General features: G+C 35.6%; 2 protein-coding genes across 4 annotated transcripts; one reads left to right on the forward strand and one right to left on the reverse strand.

The window, feature by feature from the left end:
- Positions 1-215: 215 nt before the first annotated feature.
- Positions 216-9196, forward strand: LOC114146488 (heterogeneous nuclear ribonucleoprotein C). 3 transcript variants are annotated; one of them, XM_028020584.1, is made up of 9 exons: positions 216-371; positions 1983-2092; positions 3203-3471; positions 5232-5304; positions 5444-5494; positions 5596-5762; positions 7014-7127; positions 7224-7402; positions 8633-9196. In XM_028020584.1, the coding sequence occupies exons 2-9, from the start codon at positions 2088-2090 to the stop codon at positions 8741-8743; spliced, it is 969 nt and encodes a 322-aa protein (XP_027876385.1). In that variant the 5' UTR covers positions 216-371; positions 1983-2087; the 3' UTR covers positions 8744-9196. The 3 variants fall into 3 exon arrangements, with proteins under 3 accessions (XP_027876385.1, XP_027876384.1, XP_027876383.1); XM_028020583.1 differs by having other exon boundaries at positions 234-1064; XM_028020582.1 differs by having other exon boundaries at positions 234-2092.
- Positions 9197-13050: 3854 nt separating this feature from the next.
- Positions 13051-17241, reverse strand: LOC114146489 (putative ferric-chelate reductase 1). The gene is made up of 7 exons (XM_028020585.1): positions 17080-17241; positions 16633-16716; positions 15498-15734; positions 14354-14467; positions 14021-14162; positions 13777-13896; positions 13051-13542 (listed from the first exon to the last, which is right to left on the reverse strand). Exons 2-7 carry the CDS (start codon positions 16708-16710, stop codon positions 13490-13492), a joined length of 744 nt encoding a protein of 247 aa, XP_027876386.1. The 5' UTR covers positions 16711-16716; positions 17080-17241; the 3' UTR covers positions 13051-13489.
- Between the last annotated feature and the right edge of the window lie 3010 nt (positions 17242-20251).

Genomic DNA, 20251 nt, shown 5'->3' on the forward strand with positions numbered 1-20251 from the left:
ACTTTTCTATTTGCTATTTGTTTATTTTAGAATTCAGAAATACTATTTTTAAAATAAAATCTGTGTTCATAAAGTTGAAAGCAAAATAAATATAAATATTTTGCCCATAGTACACAGCCTATGATGTTTTACTCACCTGGTCACACCGCAGGTAGCCAAATTTCTAATGTCGTGCTTTTCGTAGAGACGCCGCCCCTCCAGATTGCTCCGTAAATCAAAACCAACACATCCTTCTCATCACTGCGCCATCGCCTGTTGCGTTAGCTTGCTGTTCAAAGGGGGCGAATCGCTTGTGCACCAAAAAGGACGACCTAAATTGCAATTTGACCGATTTTACGAAAAAACAAGACATTTTGCTCGTACAGGTCGTGGTGAGTATTTTGTCCCCAGACATTTTTTCATTTTTCCCTCCTTTTTCTTTTCTTTTTGGATTTTTTCCACGGTGATTTTCCATTTTGCGAGTGGACAGAATGTGCTGGCTAGCAGGGTTAGCTGGCTTAGCTAACGTGGAAATGCTCGTCCCCCTCAAAGACAAAAAACGCAGATTGTTTTTTTCTAGCGCCACAACATGTTGGAAGCATGTTAGATACACTTTGAACTATTTTTGCAAGTTTGCCTAGCTTTATATTTTTCTTTGACGGGACTGATTTGTTTTTGGCTCGCTTTTCAGACAGTCGGACAGCTAACGTTAGCTTCAGCTAACATTGTCAGAGGCAGCAAAATTTTAATCCCTTTCAGATTATTGATGGCATATTTATCAGAATTTTTCAGGTTTTGATTTTTTTTTTCACAAAAACTGGTCAGATTGGTTATTTTTTCGTGCCTTTTTTTAAGTTGGTGGTTAGCTAACGCTTGCAGCGCTAGCCGGCATGGAGCGCTACCAAGGCTAGCGCAGGCCTTGTGATTCACACTTGAGCCCAGAAGAGGGCGCTGTTGGTGTCCAGGCGGGTGTGTTGTTGATTGATTTGGGTTGTTTTTGTGAATCGTTGTCTTCGGACATTTTTTTTTCTCACTTTGTCTTCACTTTTTTTTAACGGAGTTTTCCCCAGTTTTTCCCTCGCATGGTGATTTTTTTTTTAAAGCTTTGGATTGCAAGTTTTAACACATAACATGATAAATGCACATTTAATTAAACATGATGTATGAAAAGTGTCTTCCTTTGGCTGTTATTATGTGTTTCTCTGCATTCACTTAGAGGTACATGCCCTTAAGGCTTTTACATTCCATCTTCATGTTTAGCATATAAATAAAAGGTTAAAAGTCAATTAATACGTAGAGGTTTAATGACCAGTGGGATTATTAGGGAATGGTCCTCAGTCATTATATAAAGAATATAAAATATATCAATTTACATAACTGAGAGACGCCACTAACATGGATGCTGTTGTATGAAATGTTGCTGCTTTTCTCATTGTAGTTAAAAGTAATATTGTCGGTTTATCTGCAGCTATTGTGTTATAAATGCAAAGTCTTTTATTTTTTGAAATTTTTAGATGTCTCTAAACTTTTAAATCATGCTTTGTTGGAGCGAAACACATCTAAGACCTGCAGGACACAGGCGGATCACTACCACAGTTGCCCATCCTTGATATTTTTGCAGCATCTTTACACTTTAGTGATTTAAATGTGTATGAAAAATTTAAAAAACTGTCAAATAGATGGTTTTACTAATGGTTTGCTTTGATGGAAGATATTTGAACATTTTACTGCTTGAATAAACAGATTTAGTCAAAAGTTATTAGATTTAAAGTAGTTGGTGTTATATAATGTAATATTTTTGTGTCTTAGATTGATTTCTTAACCTTTTTAATTTAGATTTAAATTGATACTGCCTCGCTGTAGCTTTAAGGCGCATTAAGCGCCTATTTGTTTGGGTGGTGTATGTTCTGGAGTTCCTGCACACACTCCGTCCAGCCCAGGTAAGATTTGGTGAACGATAACCCTGCCCAGCTTGACTGAGGATGTGTTTTCTGTCGCCTCAGTAAAAATCGCCAGGGGGCAAAGGTGAAGGTCCAGACACCAGCCCAAACTGAGCCCAGCCCACAGTGTCAAACGTCAGGCAGACGAGATCCCCGCACACAGACGCTATGGAGTGAGTGAATGTCGAATAAATCCCCCCCCACTGCGCTTTCCTTCTCTATCAGCAGGAGGGGGGCAGAGTTACTGTCCATACCACTGATGTTTTCATGGTTCTCCCCCTGCAAACAGCAAAAATCTGATCTTAAACAGGAGTGGCGAGGCCATAAAAATATACAACCAAAACACAAATGAGTGCATTTCTCACGGATAACATTTAAGCTGCTCTGCATAACTTCCTTATGTGCGTCAGCTTCACATGCATGTTACAAGAAACCGGAGCTTTATTGACTTTAAAAGCTTTGTGTTTCTCCATGCGAGGAACTGCTGCGTGTGTTCGGTTGGGTTTAGAGGAACATGAAGCGTTTAGGCTGCGTCCGCATGATAAAATATGCGCAGAGGAAGCGTTGCTATATATGGTTGTTGGTAGTTTTTGCATTAATCTAAAGAAGTCCCTGCTTCCTTTTATGAAGTCGTTTACATGTTTGATGCTTTGTATCTGTTATGTGAGAAAAACACGCTAGTGGTGCATGAATTTTATTTTTGAGTTTGTCACACACCTTCATGTGGTTTTAATTTAAGTTTCTGAGGCCTGATTATGTTTATTATTTTTTCCAGTACAATCAGTGCAGCAGGTTTAATAATGAGAATTAAGATGATTGTTTGAATGAGTGAAACAATTTAGAGCAGCTGAACAGCTAGAGATGTATCGATCAATACTTACCTACAGAGACGGATTTATTAAGAATATTTTAAGGATTATTAATTGAGGCATAGAAGATTTTTCTGGATAGTTTAGAAAGAAAAAAATATATAAACAAAGTTTGTGCTTTTGGTTTGTGTGTTTAGACCAAAACTACTGAGCGTTTTTAATTGGTAGTAAACGGGAGAAAGCATCAATTTTTGACTAATTGATCAGAAATCATGGCAAATAAAACATGAATTGTCAGATTGATTGATGCATCTCTAGAGAACTCCTGTGATTTGTAGATTTCTGCTCCACAGAAAGCTGTTTGAAGCCTAACTACTCAGACTTTCAGAGGACTGAAGCATCTCTCATCCTTCCTGAAAATCTCAAACCTTCGTATCCGTTTTGTCTGTCTGTTTCTCTCTCTCTTTCCGTCAGACGTTCATCCTCCACTTCCAGCCTCATGGCCAGCAGCAACGTCACCAACAAGACCGACCCGCGCTCCCTCAACTCCCGGGTCTTCATCGGCAACCTCAACACCCTGCTGGTCACCAAGGCGGACGTGGAGGCCATCTTCGCCAAGTATGGGAAGATTGTCGGCTGCTCCGTCCACAAGGGCTACGCCTTCGTTCAGTACGCCAACGAGAGGAACGCCCGGGCCGCCGTCACTGGCGAGGACGGGAGGATGATCGTCGGGCAAGTTCTCGGTGAGGACTTTAGCTTCTGCTAGCAACTAAACCTGGAGAATAATGTAAAATACTTCTCATTAGTACCTTAAGTTTAGCCCAACTTTATTTATCACAAAGGGAAATTAAATATTGTAACTCACATCATCAAAGTATCTTCAATGTGTTGTTACTGGCAGGAAGGATTTCCAGTAGCTGTCAGTCTTTCCACAACTCTGAAAAGGCCTCTGACTGAAGCCTGTTGTTGTGACTCATGACTTTAATGACATGCTAACAGCTAAATGTTAGCCAGCAGAGACGATACTTCAGAGTAGCATGTCCTGTTAGCAAGCAATGCTAATCCACGTCATTTGCTTTTGCCTCTCTTCTTTAAATCATTGTCTGGCTGTGTGGTTTGGACTAGGCCTAAAGCGACTAATCAATTATTGAAATAATAATCATGTAATTTAGTAATTGATCTTTAACTGTAGTAAACAGACTAAAAAAGGCAATTTGCTGAATGAAAACATATTTAGAGCTATATTGAAGCCAAAACTTTACAAAAAATATTTAATTCAAGATAATAAAAAAAGGCGTTTGTTAAAGGAATAGTAAGTTATTGCTTTTAAGGTAACAAAATATTTATTTTCTTATTTAAAAAATGAATTGAGTTATTTATTTTTCCATTTTTCTAATACTGCATTAAAAGAATCAAGTGGTTAAATGAAAAATCTGCAGAATGTGCTTTTTTTTAATCCAATAGTTAATAATAATTGATTACTAAAATAATTGAGCTTCCTCTTTCTCTCTCTGTTCTGCATCCATAAATCCGTCTTCACTTCTGCAGGGTCTTGGGGTCGTAGTTCAGATGTTATTTGAGTTTTTATTTGCTAATCAGCTGCTTCTAGTTGTAAAAACAACAGCTTGTTGCCACGGTTACGCATCTGACTCTGAAAGTTAAACAGAAACAAAAACAGCACAAGTCCTTCCAATTTCACAGAATTTAAGGTCAGAGGGAATAATTCTCCAAAATGGATCGCCTCCACCCACCTCGCTCCGACTGTGGCAGCGGACGACTGAAAGTTTCCGGTATTCTCAGATCCAAAACTTGTCCGCATTTTTACGGCCACAATTGTCCACTCCCGTGAGTTTTAAATTCTCTGAAGAAATACATCTAGTTTTGACACGTTCTGACTACGTGGCTGTGCGTCCTGTAAACAGCGTCGCGCATGAGGCTGACGTTGACGCAACATAGACACACACGTTGCGTGTGGTTACGCATGCAGCTGGTGGATTCATGTTAAAACAAACCCCAAAATGCCTTATATCCTTATGACAACACATGTTGGCTACACATCTGTGGCTTTAGATTTAGTCTCCGAGTTGACCAGTCAGAAATATTCCAGAAAGAATACAAGCATGTCAAAATGAGCTCAAGTCTCTCTCTGGATATTATTGGCTTGGGAAAAGCCATTTTATAATATTATTGGCCGAATGCGGTGTCAATCAAAAGGGGCTCTACGCTGGCCAGTAAAAGCATCATAATGGACACCGGCAGAGTTTAAAGAAGAGAAAAAGGCAGAGAATTCAGACAACCTAGATTTGTGCCATGGATGGGATGCCGCCAGTTAAGGGGTTCATAAATACCTTATTACATAAAGCTTAAATGTTTTTATTTTAATGAATTGATCGTTTCAACAAATGCAGCTATGTTTAAAATGTACTATTTAGGTGAAAGTTCTTCATGTTTTGTCTGAAGTGTTTTTATCGTCCCTGCTTAACGATCCGTTCTTTTATCTCAGACTGTAACCTCGCCGGAGAACCCAAACCACACCGGTCAAAAACCTCCAAACGCTCGGCGGGAGACATGTACAGGTCGGTGTCTGACCTACAAACGGCGCCTTCAGCTGATGCAAAGTTAGCAAACTGTTTTTAAAAGAGGCTTAGACAAACACTCTGGGAATGCGACACGCTGACATATTTTCACCGTGTTGTTTATGTTCTCCCTTTGCAGTAGCTCCTCGTTTGACCTTGACTATGATTTTCAAAGAGACTACTATGACAGGTGAGTGTAAGCCGTCTGGAAAAAAAACAATCACTGAGCGCCTCAGTCAACACCTAGTCTGATTTCTCTTTCGCTTTCTGTTTTTTTCCGTATGGTTCCAGAATGTACTCGTACCCGTCTCGCGTCCCTGCGCCGCCGCCGCTGTCGCGGGCCGTCATCCCGTCCAAACGCCCGCGGGTCAGCCTGAGCGGAGGGAGCAGCCGGCGGACCAAGAGCAGCTTCTCCTCTTCATCAAAGAGCAGCCAGAGGACTTCATCGTCCAGAACGAGTCAGTGCTCTCACCGAAAAATACCTTCAGTTCCTAAAGAACATTCAGCACTGCAGCTGGAAGACGTTTAAATGTACATAAAACAATAAGGTGACATGGATCAGGAATATAAAATCTGAAATTCTCCTTAAAATTTCTGATATTAATCTATATTTTTTTCCAAAATAGAAACCACAAATGACAGAGAATATACTCAAAAAGTGACATTTATTTGATTAAAAATAAAATCCTGATTTTTTTTTTTTTTGTCAAATCATTTCTGTTTCCAATCTTTTTCATTCTAAAATACAAATACAGAAAATATTCTCCAATAGTGAATTTTATTTGATTAAAAATTAAATCTCTTGTTTTTTTTCCATACCATTTTTGATTTTAATCTATTTTTTTATAAAATAGAAATTACAAAAAATTAGAAACAACAAAGGATATTCTCAGTGTTTTTTATTTTATTTATTTTTTGTCATACCATTTCTGATTTCAATCAGTTTTTTTCTGAAATAGAAATAAGTGACAGAAAATATTCTGGAAAAGTGACTTTTACTTCAATCATCCCTTATGTTAGTCGTTCAGCAGAGTACAGATCGGCCTGTCGCAATAAGCAATAGATCAATTAATGCATGATAACTTAAACTCAATAATTGCATTTACATGTTTGATTGTTGTTTTCGTGTCTCTTTGTACCAAAGACTGAATTCAGATCAACTCTGACAAAATATTACAGCCAGTCTAAGATTTTTTTTTTTTTTTTTTTACTTCCAGATAAAGTTTAAATCGAGACTAAAGCGTTAAAATTACCAGAATAAAGTCGTAATATTAGGAGAATAACATAGTAATTCTGAGAACTTTTACATGAAAACTAAAACATTTAAATATGGAATATTGAGTTAAGTTATGCTTTATCAGTAGTCAAGTTAGAGCAGCGATTATTCATAATAAAATTACTGAAGTAAAGGTAAAAAATACTCAAAATATTTTTTCCCAAAAAAGTTACTAAAGTAAATGTAATTGAGTAAATGTAACTAGTTACTACTCTGGCTACAAATGATCAAGGGAATAATAACGTCATGTTGCATTTTAAGCAAAAAAATGCTTGTTATGTTTTTTAATATTGTGTAAAAAGGCTTCAATGGTTAAATTAAAAACCTGCAGAATGTGCTACTTTTTTATCCTGTAAGTAGTCAGAATAATTGATCAAATATTAGTTTCTGGTTCAGACTGTAGAACAGAGGCTAATCTTTTGTTTCCGTGCAGTGAGGGTGGACGAGCTGCAGATCATCAAGCGTGAACTGTCGCAGATTAAAAGCAAAGTGGACGACCTGCTGGAAAGCCTGGAGCGAATGGAGAAGGACCACAGCAAGAAGTCTGGTACGACGGCGACAGTTTCCTGCAGAATACGGCCGTTAAGTTCATCTGATGCTGCAAGTTTTTAGTAAATTCACATTTTTGATGTTTGTTTTGTAGCAAAGAGCATAAAGCCAGAGCCGGGCGAGGTGACCTCACCGCCGCACTCCAGCAGCAAGAAGAACGACGGCATAAAGAGAGAGAGGGAGAGCCAGGACATGAACAACTCGGATGAGGAGGAAGAGGACGACGATGACGAGGAGGAGGAAGAGGATGGAGACCTCCTGGAGGAGGAAGAGGTGAGAGCGGTTGCCAAGCCGTCCAGGGTGCTGCGGCATAAAATGACTGATTTTACTTAAACTTTTTCAAAAAGTTGCTACTTTTTTCAAGCATCGTTTTTGCCATAACTTGGCATGCATGTTTCCATATTGGAGGTTCGGCTTTCCAGAAACTTCATGAAACAAGAATTTAATAGGCGTATATTACATCAGATATCACTAACTAGTGACTTCTTCTAGAATCTGGAAATTATAAAAAAGAATGAACCAGATTAATGAAGGTCCACAATTCACTTCTTAATATCTTGGCTGAGTAATTTGGATTTTTCTGTGACATTAAACAAGGAGCAGTGCAACTGAAATGTTAGTAAAATTTTATTCTTTGTTTTTCCCCACATTCTCTAAAAAGGCAAAATACTCTTTTATGTCTGTGTCAAAGTATTAGGGCTAGGCTAAAAAAAAAAACCATGACAAGAGTAGTCATTTTACAAGAAAAAGTGTCACCAGAAATCACTAATAAAAGTAAAAATACTAGGAGAAAGTTGTAATGGTAAGAGAAGAAGGTCGTAATGATATGAAAAGTCGCGATAATAGTGTGAAATAACCCCGCCACCCCCCAAATTATTAAAACATAATTTAACACAGCGTTGAGGCAGAAACATTTTTCTCGAGGAATTTTAATAATCGAGGTCCTGGAATCATTCGAGGAATCGTTTCAGCCCTAATACAAGAATCAAGTCGTAATTTTACATCTCCTACACAACAAAATATTTAAAATTAAAGTGAGGAATGTCTGAGATCTTGTGAAGTTATACTTTAGTACCAGTTTTACAAATTACTTTATTTTTTATTTTTTAATGCATCGGCGTCATCAGCAGGACTTTGAGGCAATTGTTCAAACGTCTATTTATGTGGATTTCAAAGAAAGAACCTAAAATATTACCAAGCTGATTACGTTATCGAAGCTTTTGTCGTTAAAACCACATTTTTCTTGTAATTTTACTTTTTATTTTGCTAATATTAATTTATTTTTGTATTTATAAAAACTAATGTAATACTACTGCATATATAAACTTCTGAATTTGAAAAAAAATGATCACTATTATTCTGGTGATTAGCAGAGTTTTTTTATCCTGAGTGCTAAAAAACAGGGAAAGTTTGGTCTGATTTATTGTACTTTAGTTTATGTATGTTATGATTTTTATCTTTTTAGTAGTTTTAATGTTGCAGTTCTGCTCACAAATCCGTCAGGTCAAGAGTCAGGAGAGGGAGGAAGAAGAAGAAGAGGAAGAGGAGGAAGGCGAACACGTGGAAGGAGACGAAGATGACGGCGACAGCGTGAACGGTGACGACGACTCGTAGGCGGAGACTCAGCGCGGCTTCCAGAAGGAGCTCCGACTCCTGTTTTAACACTCAACGTTGTAGATACAAACACAAGTGTGCACGAAAACACGAGCATGGTGCGCACACCTTACTGTCATGTTGTCCCTGAAGATTTCCTTTTAGTTTTCGTTTAGTTGTCCAGTATTACTGTAACAGGAATATCTAGCTGTAGGTTTGTGTTTTGTTTCTTCTCGTCTTCGTGTGGAGACGGGAACATGGACTAATAATGTTCTCAGAGACACCAACTCGACGGACATCTCTTAAAGCGAGGACGGGAACTCAGCCACAGATTAGTTTTTAGCTTCTGCGTGTTTTTCTTCCTCATCTGTGAGTTTGTGTATGTTCATGTCAGTTTTTTTACATATATAAATATATAAACACTTTTTAGTTTAACTGTAAAGAAATAAATTGCAATAAAACATTAAAATCAAATCTGAGCTTTGATTTTGCCCAAAAATCTGTTTCAATTACTGCTGAAATTAGGAAAACATTCGACTTGCAATTAAAAGTCGATTAATAGTTTGGATTTAAATTATTTTTAATCGATTACTGTAATAAGGTCAATTTAGACCGCCTTTCAGTGTTGTTTGGCCGCCATCCAGGAGGGGGCGCGGCTGATAATACTTCAGTAAGCCAATAGGAAAAACAAATATGGAGGAGAGTGAAAGAAACGGAATGATTTTTATGCGATTCTGTTTCGACATATAAACACTACAAGGTCATTAAAGACTCCGTCCATTTCAGTTTTCTTTATAAACAAACTTTTTAGTTTAACTGTAAATGAATTAATTTCAATAAAACACAAGTAAATCTTAGCCTACATGTGTTTTTCTTTAGCTTTAAACTGTTAGTAGTTAGTAAGCGGACATTAGTTAATTAGTTTCAGTGTTTGGCCCCAATCCAGCAGAGGGCGCTGCTTGTCATCCTTGAGCCAGCCAGAAGAGAAACAAAGATGGCGGAGGGCGAAAGAGAGAAGGTCCGAACAGAAATGAATGCTGTGTATGAGCGCGGTTCTGTTTAGAAATATAAGCTCCTTAAAGAATCTGTTAAGGTCAGTTTATATGTATATACAAACATACTTTTTAGCTCAACTGTTTAGAAATAGGTTGCTATGAAATTGCTGATAATGGAGGGCGCCGCTGGTCATCCTTCAGCCGTTGATACAGATACAGAAACAAAGATGGCGGAGGACACATCTAGTAACGGGTAAGAAACGATCCAAATGGCGACCGGTGTGGAATCTAAAATGTGTTTTATGCGGTTCTGTTTAAAGTTTAAACTCTCCACAAGCTCCTTAAGGAGTCCATGACATGATAAAACCAATTCTGATTATTTTTTCTTCAAAATCGCTGAATTTTCGCATTTTCCCGTTCAAATGCTCGGAAGCGCAGCTGGTGAGGCAGCAGCCAGCTGAGCCTCACCTGGGATTGATCAACCTCTCGCTAACTGCACTGCCTGCCATTCTATGGGAGCCCGTTCCTCCTCTCTGTACGTCACCAATAAAATGGCTAAAAAACATTTAGTATATTAACAGATTTTCCATAATTTAGCTTATGTATTTAATGTACAGTGTTTTTTATCACCAACTGTGTGTAACGTGCTTCGTGTGCTGAGGAGCGATCAGAAACGGCAGAGACCAGATTTGAGGTGAGGCAGGCAGTTCTCCTGCTTCATGGCAGGGGGCGCTAATGATCCCAGACCATGTGACTCCACAACTGCAGAGTAAGAGACAGTAACAGCGAGCTAGCCATACAGTAAAGTCAAGTGCAGCGATATATTTATAGTTTTCTCCTCTTACCACAGCAATCACTTATTAATTATCACAAAAACCATAACCTAAAACCATAGTACTGCAACAGAATGAATGTTCTGCTCTTTGTGTGGGAAATATTTTAGTGTTTTTTGCGGCATTGTTCTCAGTGGCGTGTAGCTGCGCTGAGACAGAGCGAGAAAGAAGTGGTTTTGAGTTGTACTTTAACAGTTTTTTCCTTTGCTGTGGAGCACAGCACAAAATTAATATCATCTACTTGTCCAAGTTTGATTGAGTTAACAGAATTATTCTACGGCGGCAGCGCGGCTAAGGATGACATGTAATCTTTTTGCCCTTCAGTGTTGTCCGCATGCGCGAAATTTCCTTATATAAACAATAACATGCAGGGGGTCTATATTTGTAAATCTGATTTTGATTAAGTCAGTTCCTCACCTGCTATGAACCTCACCGCACGTCACTGGGTTGAACAGGGTTGAAGATTTTCACTAAAAGTAGCCATAAGTCCACATCAACTAGGGTATGGAGCAACATATTATATGATGAAAACAAGAAATAAATATATTTTTCAAAGTCTGTTCTTTACTTTTTCCCAAACAACAATAAATATCATTTACGTGCGTAACAGTGTTGGAAGGTTGAGCTCGACGATGATGATCTATGAATAAAAATAATGAAATATAGGCAAGAATCTTTAATAACACTTAAATCTCTTTACAGTGTGAGCGGGAAAAGACTTAAATGATGTCACTACCCGGGTGCTGAGGAAATTGGACTGAACCATTATTTATAAAAAAAGGGGGATTGTTATGCTGTTATAGGGTTGAACAAAACTGGAGGGACATGATTAAAAAGTGCTACTTTATAAGTAATTCATGTATTTTTCTCATGAATGCTAATAAAGAATTAGCATACTTTATTTAGGTTAAAGTATGCTAAAAAATGTTTATAATAGACATAATTTGCAGTTACTGGCTATTTTTTTTGTTTTATATTCAGTGAAAAATTAACATTGGTCAGTGGGGACATGCTCATTTGGCTGACCTCTATGCTTCAACAACCCATAAAATTTTTAAAAACATAATTTTAAAAATATATTTGCATGTTATATTACCAAGACACATGTATATTTCCTTTTCTTGATTTTTCTCAAAAAATGTTGTTTGCATTATATGAGAATCTTTGAGATAAGCCGAGCGGTGACACACAAAATGCACCGAATTCAGAGAATGGCCCAAAACAGGTTTGACATGTTGATGGAACTTAACAAATGCTGAAGTACTGAAACCTGTAATAACAGAAAAGAAAGGAGACGTTTAAACATTCCCCACACTTCCTGATGTACCTGTTATATTGCCAGTAAAGGATTACAACAAATCTGTTGTTTATTCAAGTACCTATTATATGGAGGGAGGGGTAGAGAGCAGAAATTGTTTCGAAACACATCAATGAAAAGATATCATTGAACATTTTTAAAACTTGCCTTATTTTTCTCATTTGTGTTTTTTCACCTACTAAGCTAAATTACAGGTCCAGTATGACAAAATACAAGTAAACATTTCTTTTAGCTTTTATAACCAAGATAGATTGGTTGTATTAAGCCCTGAAACAAATAACACACGCAGATCAGCGAGTCAACTGGTGATTGACATGGACCTGAACATTCAGATCCACATAAAGACGGTTACAAAGTCAGCCTTTTATCACCTGGAGAACATTTAAGGAGTTAAAAGACTAATGTCTACAATGCAAGTTGTAGAGAAACTCACCCATGCAATTATCTTTAGTTGCACTGATTACTTTAAAATACTTATGTTAGTTTATAAATCACTGAGTGGCTTAGCGCTAAAATACATTAAAGTTCTGTTGTTGTATGAAATTTTCAGACGGCTCAAGTTTTCTGGTCCCCAGAAACAAACTTTTAGAATTTAGCATTGAGTTTTTATGCTCCTCTGGTCGGGAACGATAACTTAATAATAATTAGTTTTATTCATAAAAGCTGAAACATCATAAAGTGTCCTCTGGATTACAACTTTGCATTACTTCTTTTTATTTTGCTACTGTAATGTAATATTTTTGTATTTATCATGTAAAGCACTTTGAATGGCTTTGTTGCTGAAATGTTTTATACAAATTAACTTAACTAAAATGAACAACTGGGGCACCGCAGGGCTTCGTGTTCGAGCACCTGACATACTAATGAATAAAAATCAGAGACAGGTAAGACATTTTCTCCTGATTTTTCCATTGTCCTTTGCTAAATGTCTCAAGCTTTCACATTAAGTTTCTTACATATCTCGAAGCAAAGCAGAGTGCTCATTAAAATGTGCTTTGTCATTCTATCAGGGTTCAACCATCTTTCATATCGTCTCACATAACAACAAAAGGCATCAACTTGTGCCAAGTGGCTTGTTTTCTTTAGCCATACTGTGACGTCTGGAGCTTTTGACAATAAGATCCAGAATGTTGGTCGACCGCCAACGAGATTGAAATCTTGCTTTCAGTTTAGTCATTTTTCTGGTGTAGTGAGTCCTTCTGGTTTTATTGCTAACTGACAGATGGCTTTATCTAATTAATGAAAACAAGACAATCCTGAGCTGGGATGGGCTCCTTTTAAGATGACAGTCAGATTTAATAAACAGACGAGACCTGCTCACATTTCATTTCACACAGTAATAAAAACATTTAAAGACAGTAATTGTATTAATAGATATGTTTACATTATTAAAAAAAATATACCTTAAATCACCAAAACGTTTGCAGAACCTGAGCTATTAGTTTCTTCATCTCGTAAGTGTTGAGAACAACCAGTGCAATATATAATGTATACATCTCTGAATTAGTTTTGTAAAAACACTTCATAAACAGCATGACACTCAGTTTTTGCTGCGTTTTAAAGCAGCACCCTTCACTGTGTCTTTGTGGGGTTATAATAGCTTCTTCATCTCTGGGTTTGATCAGGCGAACGTCAGGATGGACAGTGTGACGAAGCTGACCAGAGGCAGCACAGCTGGAGGAGAAAAACAGAAAGACGTGTTAATTAGAGAAGGTAATGTGAAATTACAAAGAATGGCACAAAATTTAAGTAACTGAAGATAGAAAACTGTATAAACGAGAAATTTTATGTCAGTTTCGAACTCTGTTTATGGTGAAATGTGGATTTCTCTGCTCTTATCTGAGAACTTTTTTTAATCTGAATAAGAAACAATTTTCTTTTGGTTGAGCAGAAATTTTAGTAGTTTACCATTAGAGTAGAAGGGACGGTTGGCCCCTGATGGTTTTGCTGTGGTGTTTGTCGAGGGTAGGAAGTTGGAAAAGTCTGTAGCATTACTGGTTGCAGCAAGTTGGAAGTTGTTAAAATCAACTGAAAAGAAAATAATTGTTTTTAATTCATGCTTCAAACGTGCAAATTTCTATCATTTACTAAACTGGAAACAGCTAAACACATAAAAAAAAAAAAGTATACACATATGTGTTTGTGCTCTTACGTTCCGTTCCAGATCCGACGACCATACGAAAGGTGGTATCGGCGGACCTGAGTCCAGCTTCGGTGGTGACATTCAGACTAGCGACGTTAAACGTACACTTGATGTTGGTACCATTGATGATGTTTTTAACATCTGTCATAGCCTGAAAATTTGAAGTCAGATTCATAAATGCTATTCCATAAATATCTAGTAGATACATTTTAAGTTAATAAATGCAGATCACATAATATTTTGTGAGTTGTGAATACTCTTACTTTCCTTTTTACCATAAAAATTTTATTCAAGTAATTTTCCGGATGTAGGAACAACGCAATGTTAAAAGTTAATCCTTACCTTCGCAAGTGTACTGTTCGCAGTTTTACTGGTTTTGTTATAAATCGTGGACATGCTGAAGAAGGACCCGTTGTTTGAGCTGTTTTGACCACAGATAAAAAGCATGAAGTTTGCCTGTGGAGAGAAGCAATGCAACATTTCAGTCAGAAATTATGAATATTGCACAAAGTTATGACTTTGTTTAATTGTCTTCAGTTTAACTTACTGTACACCATCATTCGTCATAATATTTATGTCGCCTAATTTTATTAAGCTGAGCTAAATAATGTTAAGCTACATGCATTTAATGTAAGCTAACACTTACGTTAAGCTAAACGCAGCATAAATAAATGGAATCAAGCTAAAGTAAGCTTAGCTTAGCTAAATTTTGATGTTAGTTAAGACAGTTTGATTAACTTTGATGAGGAATATTACCGCTCAGTTCCAAAATCAATGTCATAAAGCCAGACTAAGCTAAACTAAAACTCGCTAAACTAAGCTGAGTGTCATTTAGCTAAATGGTGTGACAGCGAGCAAGTATTATAAAAATGATAAGAATCATTTTAAAATGTAAAGTTACAGTTTTAATCAAAAAGTCAAAGGTTGTCCCCATCTTGTAGCTGTTTGTTTTTTAAATAATAATTTTAATAAATATAGTTGGATTAAAAGGTTGTGACAATATTTTTAAAAATCTTTGAAGTAAATTTTTTTTGGCATATCTGTTAACAAGAATATATCAACAATAATAAAATGTTGGCACTATATTGTGTTATATCAACAAATCCTAAAGATTTTTATTGGACAGTTTTGAAAAAATCTGCCATACACTTCATTTATTCTACCTTCACACATAAGCAAACATAAATCAAAGTAATTTTTATTTTACTGAATGGATTATTTAGATAGATTTAACTATTCTACTTAATATGCTACATATAAAGCCCATAAATACCAATACGAGTACAAAATAAAGAATTGTGCTAATAGAAACAGGAAGTTGCAGAAAGGTTCGTTGTAATATTTACAACCATAAAATTTAGGCATCATTAAACCCTTCTCATATATTATGCATATTGTTCAGCTAACTTCCATTATTTTGTATCTCCATGTATTTTTTTTCCCAAACATTTATTCGGAAGTACTTTTGAAAATTTAAAATAATTACCTGAGCTTCGTTGGTGAGACCTACGGCGACGTATCCGGTAGAGTTCTCTAGGGAAGAGTTCCCTCTGGCAAAGTTCCCACTGAGCTCAAAGGCCAGGTCGATGCCATTTGGGGCCTTCAACGCTGTGGGGCGAGCAGATCCAAAAAGACAATCGGTGGTGTTGCCTGCTGGGTCGCAGTTTGCAGGATTCTGCACGCACTGTTTGGTTGTGCCACATCCTGTTTTAGAAATATCACCCTATGGAGACAGAAACAAACCCAATAAGTCAATAAACAGTCAACAGATTCTTTAACTTCTGTGTTCTGGTGGAGCTTTAACCTAAAGGTTAGATACTATTTCTGTGTTAATTTAATTTAAAAATCAGATGCTGTTTCTGTTTTCTTGCTCAGCCGCTAAAACGTCTGAGTGTTAAAGCTAATGGATAACTTTCTTCAGTTGTCCTAAGCTTCAAGTAAACCATTGGTTACAGTTTAACAAAACCAAACCAAAAGATTTTGAGCTTTTGTTTGTTTCCCCATCATCAGTCAAGTCTTTCTATTTGTCCTCTGAGTCTTTAAAGGTTATTCAAACAGCAATGCTTTGAAAATTTCCACCAAATCTAAGTAAATTTGTGTTAGTAAGTTGGATTTTAGACATTTTTGTAAGTTCGACACTGCAAAAACACAATATGTTACCACATATTATTTAATTAGTTTCCAGTGCAAATATCTTAATACACTTGAGATAAAACGAGTAACTTTTCAGCAAGAAATAAGAGATTGTTTTAAGTGAATAACTCCTTAATATTTATGAATAAAACATTCATTCCACTGGCAGATAAATTAATTTATAACAAGACATCGTTCCCATATAATTAGTGAAATAATCTTCTAATGGAACTAGAACTTTTTCTTCAATATTAAAGAATTATTTACTTAAAACAATCTCTTAAATCTTGCTGAAAGGTTTCCTATTGCTTAGTTTTGTCTTTCTTAAAATGTATCAAGATATCTGAACTAGAAACTAGACCAAAATTACATTAGGTAAGATTTTGTGTTTTTGCAGTGAGATCTCTTTATCTTGTAAGTACATCAAAGTTGTTGGTTATAAAGTAGGTTAAAGTATTATCATTACAGTAATAATAATAAATACTAACCTGTGACAGTACTGGCTGGAAACTGAGAGCCAGGAAAACCATCATTGCGGCGAAAACCTGCATCATCTTATGTTCCATTTCTGCCTGGAAAATATAAATATTTACACAAATCATGTTAAAAAAAATTTGTTTTGAGGATTTTTATTTAACAAAAAACATTAAAATGGATAATTTAATTTTACAATATGTCTTAACTTTGTATACACAATTGAAATTTGAAATGTAATCAGATACATATGATAAAAAAAGGATTTATGATTATTCTGTTCTTTTTCACAGAAATACAACAGAAAAACATAAATAAATCTTATTTAAAATGGTTTACAAAATTACTTTAACTAATTTGGTTTACTAAAAATGATCAGATTTAAAGTTTTAATCTTTAAATTAGTAGAAAAAACCCAAACCGGTTCTTGTAAAGAAACATAAAGTAAAGTCTTGACTTACTGGATGTGAAGTTTGGTTCAGGGAGGTGTTGTTGGCAGCAGGTGTTCTGGAGTTCTGTTCAGTGGGGGAAGCTGATGGAGCTTTTCTACATCCACCTGGAAAGGGGCGGGGCTTAGCAGGAATACCTGTCTGGGTACTAGGATGACACAGGTGTACTTTTGTTTTGTCTTTCTGTCAGTGGAAAAAAAGGTTTCTGTGGAACGAGTTTGACCGCTGAGGGGATTTATGAGATATATTACAGTCAGATGAGATGGTCATCTTTAGATCGTACAATGAATAGATTTTTTTAGTGTAATGTTACAGAATCTTAACTGGATTTACGTCTGGATTTAACTAGGACACTTCTAAACCTTCATTTTGCTGCTTCATCCTTCAGCAAAGCAAAAACACAAAATATTACCAAGTATTTTTGGTTTAGTTTATCGTCCAAATATCTTAGTACACTTGAAATAAGGCAAAACTCACTTATAAGAAACTTTTCAGAAAGAAATATAAATTCTTTTAAGTAAATAATTCCTTAAAATTGATTTTAAAAAATGAAATTTTTCCATGTTATAAGTGAAATAATCTGTCAGTGGAAGTAGTACTTCTTTTGTCATCAATGTCAAGGAGTTATTTACTTAAAACAAGCTCTTATGTCTTTCTGAAAAGTTCTTTCAAGTGTGCAAATTTACTTGCTCTAGAAACTACACCAGTTTTAAGACGAGCTTTTAAAGCTCGTCTTAAAACCCATCTATTTTATTTGGCTTTCAACTCTAGCGGGATCTAGTTTTAAATTGTATGTTTTGTTTTTAAATTGTAAGTTTTTATTTTATGTTTTTTATTGTTATGTTGTGTTTTGATGAACAGCACTTTGTATCAGCTGTGGTTGTTTTAAAGTGCTTTATAAATAAAGTTGGTATGGTATGGTATTTTCCACTAACAGCTAAAGAAAACAAGACATTTTGAATTAGAATATTAAGTGAAACTAATAACAAAATCTTGTTTTAAAAACAGAATTAATCTAAAAGTCATATTTTTGTATTAAATTATCTCTTGAATTGTGGTCAGAGGGCCACAACAAATCCGTCTAATGGCCACAAAACGGCCCACGCTCCCCACTTTGAACACCCTTGCTGTAAAATCTTGATACCTGCTCAGATTTTAATCTAAAAATTACAGTTTCAAAGAATGTAAATGTGGGCTAATACCTGCTAAAAGCTTATTAAGGTGAAGAGTATTTACACATAAAATAGTTGCGTTACAGCGGTGTTGAAATGTTTTTCAGGTGATGGAGCCACATGGTAATTAGTTAATAACATGTGGAATGCGACACCTGAGGCGTTTTTAAGGCTTTGACGTCATTAGGCAAAGAAAACTGGACGGTTTGGTGCCATGATGCCAAACCAGGACGGGCTGCATTCCTTCCTAGCTACGCTCTGGTTTTGCCTTTCAATTAGTCACCTTAACGCTGGAAGTTTTCCAAATTACATCGTCTGGATTTACAGCCACCAGCGCTGCAATTAAAACAAAAATATATTTAATCTATTGTTGTAGAGGTAACCTATAGATTATATTTACAGGAAAATTTGAGGTCGGTGTTTAAAACTGGATCATGTTTCTGTTGTTACCAGAAGAACTCAGGAAAACAAGTCTAATTTTAAAAAACACCGTAAAACATCAAATGTTAACATTACTGCAAAAAGAAAAAAAAACAATCTATTTCGATTAATGCCACACAGTCAGCATCTTAAATGTTTCTCATTTTTTCTGGTAAGGAAGAAAACAAACAATAATGTGGAGCTGGAAACCTTATCGACTGGATTCCGAAGATGTTTTGATTTATGGAAACTTCTCGTAAAATTGCCCAACATGAACTTCCTTGTTTGCAATAATCTGTGTTTATTCAGCTTACGGGAAGAAGGCGGTGAAAACTAATAAAGGAGAAAGACAATTTTAGAGTTGAGCTTCAAATGGGATTCATTTATTGCATTGCATTTTATTTCATCGTCACTATTTTTTTTTTTGTATAAATGCGACATAACAGCTTTTTTACTTTGGGATCTGTAAAGTATTTTTACTTTTGTTTGAAAATGTCTTTGGTTTCTGCACCTTTAAGCAACTCTACTGGCGATAAAAAAAAACATGCATTAAAGTTACCAATGATAAGAGAATTAAAGAAATAAAACAAGATTAGATCATTATTAGCCTTTTTAATACAGTTGGAGATTAACTTAATCAGTTAGTCAGACTTTTTCATTCAAACTAATAGAAAATATAAATTTAAGCTAATGCATTGAAGTAAATAATACCGTCACTTTCTTAAAATAATAGCCTATTAGACATTTTTTGCCAAAAATGTGGCCAAAAGAAAATAATTTTTGACATGAAATGATAAATTTTAGGAAGGTGACAATACGTAAACAAAACACAAAATAGATTTTTTTGGATGTAAATCAAACTTATAAAACGTAAATTAACAAAAAATAGAAATGTCATTTTTAATTGAAGTAAAAAATATTTAAACAAAACATAAAATAACTACTTTTATGGGGGGAAATAAAACAATATTAATGTTTAAATCCTCTTCATTATGCAATAAAGTGTTATTATTTATTTGTATCTCAGCGAGTTTCAGATTAAAAGTTCTTAGTTTTCCTGACAAAAGTAATGATAAAACAAACTTTTCATTATATAAAAGTTTGCAATGATAAAAACATTAAAGAGATAAAACATTATGGGATAATTATTAATCTTTTTAATTTAATTGAAGATGCAAGTAAATGCAATTATTTTTGTTTTTGAACTTAATCAGACTTTTATCATGTAAATTAACAGAAAATAGAAATTTAATGCATTGAAGTAAAGAATATTTAAACAAGACACAAAATAAACAGATTATTATTTTTTTTAAACAAAACAATAAAAAAAGTTTAACTTTAAAGCCTCTTCACTAAACAATAAACTCTTATTTATTTGTTTATTGTTGTGCTTAAGACTGAAATTTGCTGCTTTTGTTGGGGAAGCTCGTGCATCTGTTTGATCTTTTTGTGATCCTCAACCCAACAGACCGCCTTTGTTCTTTTATTTACTTTCTGGCTCAGAACTTCTCGTGGCCGAACCCGGCCCAGCTACCTTTGTTTAAAGAGCGACAGAGCAAATAATAGAATACAAGAGAGACAATGAGGCCTTT

The sequence above is a fragment of the Xiphophorus couchianus genome, chromosome 6, assembly GCF_001444195.1.
Source record: "Xiphophorus couchianus chromosome 6, X_couchianus-1.0, whole genome shotgun sequence".
Classification (NCBI taxonomy): domain Eukaryota; kingdom Metazoa; phylum Chordata; class Actinopteri; order Cyprinodontiformes; family Poeciliidae; genus Xiphophorus; species Xiphophorus couchianus.